Raw genomic sequence first — 7,346 nt, 5'->3', positions numbered from 1 at the left:
TGTGTGTGTGTGTGTGGTTTTTCAAGTGTATTGTAGTTTAAGGGTCACCCGGTAAAGAGTGGTATTTTCCCATTTAAAAACTGCAGTGTTTTCCTTTTTTTTTTAATGGTAAATGTGTCCTCTCACTGTTTAATTTAATGGAAAATTGGAGGCTTTTATAGTGCTTTAAACTTAAATAATATTTAAATGAAATGCCAGCATATGTACGTTCCTCCGTGGCTGACGTCATTGTGAAAGGCGCTACTCGGGTGACGTCACTGCTGCGCGGACTCGCTCACGCGGCGCACCGCGGACCCCGATCATGACGCGCGCTCCGTGTTTCCTTGCTTTGGTTCGCGTTGACGCTCCGCGGCTCGCTTGATCCGGATCCGATGGAGGGAGCCGCGGCCGGAGGATGCGCGGCGGAGGACGCGGACTCGCTGATGGATGCTGCAGATCTCGGTATGCGGGGGTCTTTTACATCCAGGCTTCTGTCACACATCGATTTAATGCATATAAATGCTTTTCCATACAAACATGCTAGTTTTAAAATGATTAATTTATAATACAGTCATGTTGGAAGTACCTGACAGTACCAGGGTTATGAATATGTTAATCAAACAGTACCATGGTATTCACACTTCGTACAATCACTGACTGTTTTTCTGCCAGAGCACTATTTTTATTCTAAGTGGTATAATGTTTAGATTGTTTATGTTCATGTAAATTGCATTGCTGTAGGAACATAGCATGGAAAGACATCATTTGACCATGGCATAAGGCAATCAGTACCGTAGTATATTAAAATACCATGGTTTTGTCATAAGATCTCATCACTGAATCATGATACTGCTACACTACATTTTTTAAGTGACATAAGATTTGTGTTATATAAATATGTATATCATTTTTTGTGTGTGTGTAAATAGATATAAATCCATGTATTTTACCCAACACCATGGTATTCTTTACCATGGCAATCTTCAAAGTACTACAGGACATGAATATCAGATTTATTAATATCAGAATGAGCATTTGTCTTAGGCCAAATTATTTTGATATATTTAGAATTTTATATTGTTTATATAGGCTGTGCATATATGTGTGTGTGTGTGTATATATTGTATATAATTTTATAATTATATATATATTTATATTTCTGTATACATTATTAATCTTCTGTTCATTTTAATGTAGATGGACTTCATGATAAACTAAAATTTCAGATTTGTTCCTCATTATTATTAAATATTATTTTATAAAATATAAGATGTTTATTTGTAGGCTACAGATCGTAATGTATAGATACAGTGTGTGTTTATCTGTAGGGGACGTGTGTGTTAACATCATGTGAATGTCAGTCCGAGTGTGTCCTTCAAATGCAAACTCAAAGTCAGTCTGAGTAATACTGCTCTGAAGTGTCTCGCTGAGCTGGACAGTGTTTCCTTGTGTTGACAGCTGTTCCTGTAGAATATCCTGTTGAGAACACACAGACAGGGGGTCTCTTTCAGGTCCTGTGGGCATGATTTTAGCTGCTTGGTGCTTGGCTGCTAATCCTGTTTTTTCGCCGTGGTTTTCCGCACTCAGTGCTCCTGTTCATCACGGATTCAGAGCGTGTGCCACCGTCACATGACCGTCTCTTCTGTCTGTTGATGTTCAGTATTACTGTAGTGCTGACACATTATAGGGAGCTTTACAGTTTGATATTCCTGCTGCAGCTCTGATGAGAAGAAGATGAGACTTAATGGAGGTCTCGGTTATGCTTCGTTCAAATTTGAACATTGTATCAGATGTTTCTGCTGTGAACAGAACAGCTGTGAAATGCATATGGAGAGCAGTTCTGATTATTCAGTGAGAAATCATTGAGTTCATGTTGAGATCTCTGACTTTTCATTGCAGACTTCAGTGTCTCATTGTTGAGATCTCTTCTGAAATACTAGAGGAGACTCATGTGAGGACGTTCTCACAAAAAAAAAAAACTATGAAAAGCAGAATGCAGCCTTTTTTCTCCATCTGACCTCTTTGCTGTCTCTGAGAAATAAGTGAGATAGATATATAGGGGGAAAAAACTTCAATCTGAACTCAAGCATTTCTTCTCATCAGAGTTAATAAAATGATCAGGGTGTTTAAGAGAAACATCTGAAAGTTTGTACTTGAGACTTGAATTAAAAACTCATTTATGTCTCCTGAGCTTTGAAAGTTCAACGTATGAGCAATGCAATGTAATAAATCCTCTGGGTTATGGCAAATCTCAAACTCTAGAGGAGACATACACAAGATTACGGAGGTCTTTTTCTAAGCAGAAACATCTGAGAAGTAAGAAGTTTGATCGGGCAAATCTAGAGGAGAAAGATACGAGACTGCTGAGATCGTTTTCTCTGGAGAAACATCTGAGAAGCAGTAGACTTCAGCAATAGTTTCCATTAGCTCTCCATTTAATTTCATGCCTCTTAAGAAGAAATGCTGCCAAGTGAGTGATTATCTATTAGAAATGTGATCCCGTTTGTTTCTGTGTGAGCAGTGTGTGTTTGCAGCACAGACAGATGCTCTTCACGTTAAACCTGCTCTCAGATCAGATCTTATCCTGGAAAATAAAGCTGGCCTCACGTCATTCTGTCCGAGATCACAGTCAGATTTGGACAAATGCATGCATTTAAAGCTCCGTAGAAGCATATCGGGCAATCGCAGGAAGGAAACGGGCGTTTCGGGATGCATTATGGGAGGAAGCACATCAAATATGTGTTGCTGAACACGTTCCAAGATTCAGAAGATCTTGCTCTTGTTCTTAATAGTTGTCTGCTTGACAATGTTGCACTGAAGTCATATTGTAGATTAGTGGTTTTTAACTGGTTTTTCTAGTGACCAAAATCCAGAACTAAACAGTTTGTTTTTTGAAAGTAACATCAAACACTGACGTTTATGAATATTGCTACAGTTTTTTTCTCCCTTTAAAAGCGGATTTAAAAGTCTTAACACTTCACTTCAAGCCTTTATATACAGTATATAATACATTATAAAAAATATATTTAATGCATTAATTTGATGACTTATGCACATTTTTGTGCATTGCATGAGCTCATGAATAATTGTAGCCACAGTTAATGCATGATAATACTTCATAATAATAATGCTTTTTGTCACACCTTTAAGTATAATGCATTAAAACACAACAAACAACCAGTTTCAGATGCAACAAGGAGTCTGCATAATGCATTTTAACTTATTATTCATGAAAATATATAATGCACCAAACACATTCTAAATACCTTTGTAATGCATTATACAGAAAGGTTTCAAGTGCTACTGTCTTTATTCTGCTATTATAAATATGAAGTGAAGTGAAGTGAAGTGACATGTGGCCAAGTATGGTGACCCATACTCGGAATTAGTGCTCTGCATTATCCCATCCAAAGTGCACACACACACCGTGAACACACACCCGGAGCAGTGGGCAGCCATTTTTGCTGCGGCGCCCGGGGAGCAGTTGGGGGTTCAGTGCCTTGCTCAAGGGCACCTCAGTCGTGGTATTGAAGGTAGGAGAGAGCGCTGAACCCGCAACCTTTGGGTTACGAGTCCGACTCTCTAACCATTAGGCCACAACTTCCCACGACCTATGCATGATTATAGGTTTTCTAGCATCTTGTTTTTTGCCTTCAGAACAGTCCCGTGACCAGTTTTTGGGTCGTGAGATCTAAAGGAGTTGAGCTGAAGCGAATGGCGTGTTGTGTGCTGTTTGTTTGGGGAGTAGAGGCTGATGGCTGTAGTCCAGACTCAGTAGGTAACCTGAACTGTGTGTGCTCAGACATGCTCGTACCTGTACCACAGATTTACATGCCGTCCAGATCCGCTCCACACGGTTAGGAAACGCAAGAACAGCCGTATAGGCCAGATGAGTTTAGGTAACTTACAGCATGTGAAGTCAGGTGAAGGTTATTGTGAGATCTTGAGCTTCTGTCCTACAGAGATGTGAAGCAGAATCTCGGAGGGAATTAAAGGCTGGATTTCATTCCCAGCGTCAGGGCTTGTTTTTATGAAGGAATGCAGTTTAGTCAGTTGCTCATCGGTGTTCTGAGTTAATCATAAAGCTGGTTTTCTGAAGAAACCGCAGTGCTTTCGTACCATGTGTGAGGCCCGTTAATAAACCCTACAGGAACTAGAAGATTGACAGCCAACATATAAAGGGAATTCCGTTCTTCATCCCGGTGAGAAATGCAAACGGAGAACAGTCTAGGTCAGCCAATATAAAATCCATTTCCTTTTCTCCCAAATTCCGTGCGTTCCATTTGAATTTTTCAGGTTTGATTAAATTTTTATTATCAGAAATTGTGTTTTATAAACTGAATTCATCAAATTAACTATTTAATAATTTATTAGAATTGTAACAATAATAGGGCCATATGAAATGTATATTGTTTATTTCTAGAAATTCCGTTTATTTTATTTATTTATTCTGTTTTAAGAATGAATATAGATTTATCAAAAATGGTGGTAATCAAATGAATACATAAAACTAACTGTTTAATTAATCTTTTAAAATGTAATCAAATGACATTTGAAGTTTTGAACAATTCAATTTTTTGGCAAAGTGCTGCATAACATTAAATTAAATAACGCATAATGTTAAATTAAAAAATGGACAAAAATTGTGTGATATTCCTTAAAACAAATCATGTTTTAATAAACTATTATTATTGTTATTTTTTATTATTTATTTGAGTACATTCTATTGTACAACAGTAATATATTTCTGCTATAATTTAAGTTTTGTTTTGTCAGGCTGCAGTGAAGAGCTTTGAAAGTTTCTGTGTATCTGACAAAAATTACATGCAAACTTCATATTAAATGGCACTCTTTTTGCAGTTTAATATTTGCATACTTGTTTATATCACAATTTGATTAAGTGTACTGTCACACTTTTGTTGTGTTCTGTAACCCAGTTTTCCCTCATGTTTGATTGTGTCATTTATTTCAGGTGTGTCTGGTTAATTGTCCTCGTTTGCTCCACTATATTAGTTGTGTTCTGGTCTCTGTTTGTCATCCGGTCTACTACGTGACACCCTACGTGTGTCTCCTGCCTGTTCTGTCCTGGATTTACTCTTGTGTAGACTTATTAAAGACTATTTGCATTCAGCTTTGTGCGTTTATCTCACCGTAGCGTGACATGTACAGCCCAACTTTTGATTTGATTTAATCATCCAAGATGTGCCAAATTCCGTCTGCGTTATACAGTAAATTCCATTTTTACAAATGGATTTTGTGATTCCATCCGCGTTGTAAGATCTGAATGTTTTTCAAAGTTGTCGCTCTTTTTAAACAGTGAATTTGAATGACTTTTCCGGTGATTTATGATTTACTGGATAAGAATCAAGGAAAATAATTTTTACAAATATTTTGTACACAATTTTTACCCGAGCTTGGCGTAACTAGAAAAGTGCATATTGATTATAAAAACCATGGAGTTTTAGGATTTTATTGATTTTTTTTTCCCATGACCTTTCCACTTTTAAACTTGAGCTTTGTATATCCAGGTTTTCCAAGACTATGGGAATTCTGGATTCTTAAAAAGAAAAGAACGGTTGTTGAGGGGTTGAAATATTAAAATAAGAAATATTTTAGTTGTTTTTGCTCTTTTTAGTGCTTTTCTAGTGTGTTTTGTGTGTTATTTTGTTTCTTAACAGCCTTTGTAATTCAATGCAAGTCGCTGCTTTTGTGAAACAGTGTTTCTGGTCAAACCTTGTTGACTAAAAAGCATTGTGTACAGAATTCCTAAAGACATTTCTGTCAGAATTTGGAAGCCTGTTCAAATCTAGTCAAAAGTCCACCGTCCCAGATAAGACTGCAGATTTTGGCATTTTGGCGAATTGAATTTGACAGAGTTTCATCTGGTCAAATATTTAAAAGATACAAGACTTTTGTTTCAGACACTTAATAGTAAGTAAATGAGATATCATTGAGCACAGCTGTCTTCAGCCTGTACTTGTGGACTTTAGCGCTTAATAATGTCTCAGTATTAATGAAAAAAAATGACCCAAGTTAAATCAAGTTTCTCCACAAAACTTCTTAAAGACCTGGAAGTCTCAAACTGTGCTCAGATCAGGGTTATAACAAATAACTCAAACTAAGACCATAAAGTAAAACCATAAGAATTCACACACACACAAAAATCAATCACTACTTGAAATAAAATAAAATAAAATAATGTTTTTTCTTATATTTCTTTTGGTTTTATTTTATTTCAGCTAGTTGCCAATGCAACATTTCTGATTTTCATTTAATCATTATTAACTTGATGTATTAAAATAACTAAAACTGAAATAAAAATGTATAAAAAAATTGACATTTTCAAAAAAGAACAAAAACTTATAAAATGACAAAAACATTACTAAATCTTTTAAATTAAAATGAGAAAATATAAAATTAAAACTAATTCAAAGTATTAATACAATCTATCTGATACTAAAAATCTGGCTATTATTAGTGTTTTGAAATTAGCTTTTATTTTTATATTTTAGGTTTTCATTTTAAATTTAGTTTTAGAAATTGTATGTGCCTTTATATTTTTTTTCAATATTTCTTTTAAGCTTTAATGTAGTGTAATTTTAGTTTTTTAATATAAACTTATTTTGTTTCAGTTATTTGCCAAGGCAACCATTTACATTTTTTAATTAATTATAAATAATTTTTTTTTTTTAAGTTTTTTTGTCTAAAATGTATTTATTTATTTATTTCAGCTGTATTTAAATTCACATTTTTAAAATAGTAACTTTTTTTAACAACACTGTTTTGAGGCATAAATTCAGTACCTGCAGTAAAGATAGATGATTAGTTGGAGTGATGATTAATAATGTCGTGTGTCTTCGATTGTGTAACAGATCAGAACATGAGCTGCGTGTTTCATGTTGCCATGGCGTCCACGGCGACGGCTCGTGTGTCAGTGCACATGACATCATGACATCAGCGACATTCACTTCATGTGTGTTTATCCTCCCAAACCATGCTAAAGAACTGTTTCTAGGGTGCTCTAGCTTGTTGCTAGGCAGTTGCTAGGGTGGTTTGATATTTACACTATTATTCAAAAGTTTGTGGTCTGTAAGATTTTTTTTCTGCGCCAAAGCTGCGTTTATTTGATTAAAAATACAATAAAAACAGTAAAATAATTAAATATTATTAGAATGTAAATTAACTGTTTTCTATGTGAATATATTTTAAATAGTCGCCACATGTGGTTGTCGCAAGCCTCCTTCGTCGAATCCGCCGGCCACGCCATTCTCTAGCCCTCCGGCCGCCGCTCACTCTAGGCCGCCGTGTGTGACGCTGTGTTTCGTTGTGAAAGCGAAACTACTTTGTTTGGTCTTCCAAAAGAGGTC

At 35.7% G+C, this 7,346-nt stretch overlaps 1 protein-coding gene across 2 annotated transcripts in view; it reads left to right on the top strand.

Moving 5' to 3' along the window:
* Nucleotides 1-299: 299 nt before the first annotated feature.
* The window catches only part of LOC107696335 (phosphatidylinositol 4-phosphate 5-kinase type-1 gamma-like), a 46,621-nt gene continuing 39,574 nt past the window's right edge, over nt 300-7,346 (top strand). For both annotated transcript variants that reach the window (XM_016496635.1, XM_016496626.1), the window contains exon 1: nt 300-441. In XM_016496635.1, coding sequence (XP_016352121.1) covers nt 372-441 — 70 coding nt within the window. In that variant the 5' untranslated portion in view covers nt 300-371. The remainder of the gene's footprint in view (nt 442-7,346) is intronic.

This window comes from Sinocyclocheilus anshuiensis, unplaced genomic scaffold, assembly GCF_001515605.1.
Source record: "Sinocyclocheilus anshuiensis isolate Anshui unplaced genomic scaffold, SAMN03320099.WGS_v1.1 scaffold217, whole genome shotgun sequence".
In the NCBI taxonomy this organism is placed as follows: domain Eukaryota; kingdom Metazoa; phylum Chordata; class Actinopteri; order Cypriniformes; family Cyprinidae; genus Sinocyclocheilus; species Sinocyclocheilus anshuiensis.
Note: the sequence above shows the minus strand (reverse complement) of the source record. Positions and strands in the feature narration are given on the sequence as shown.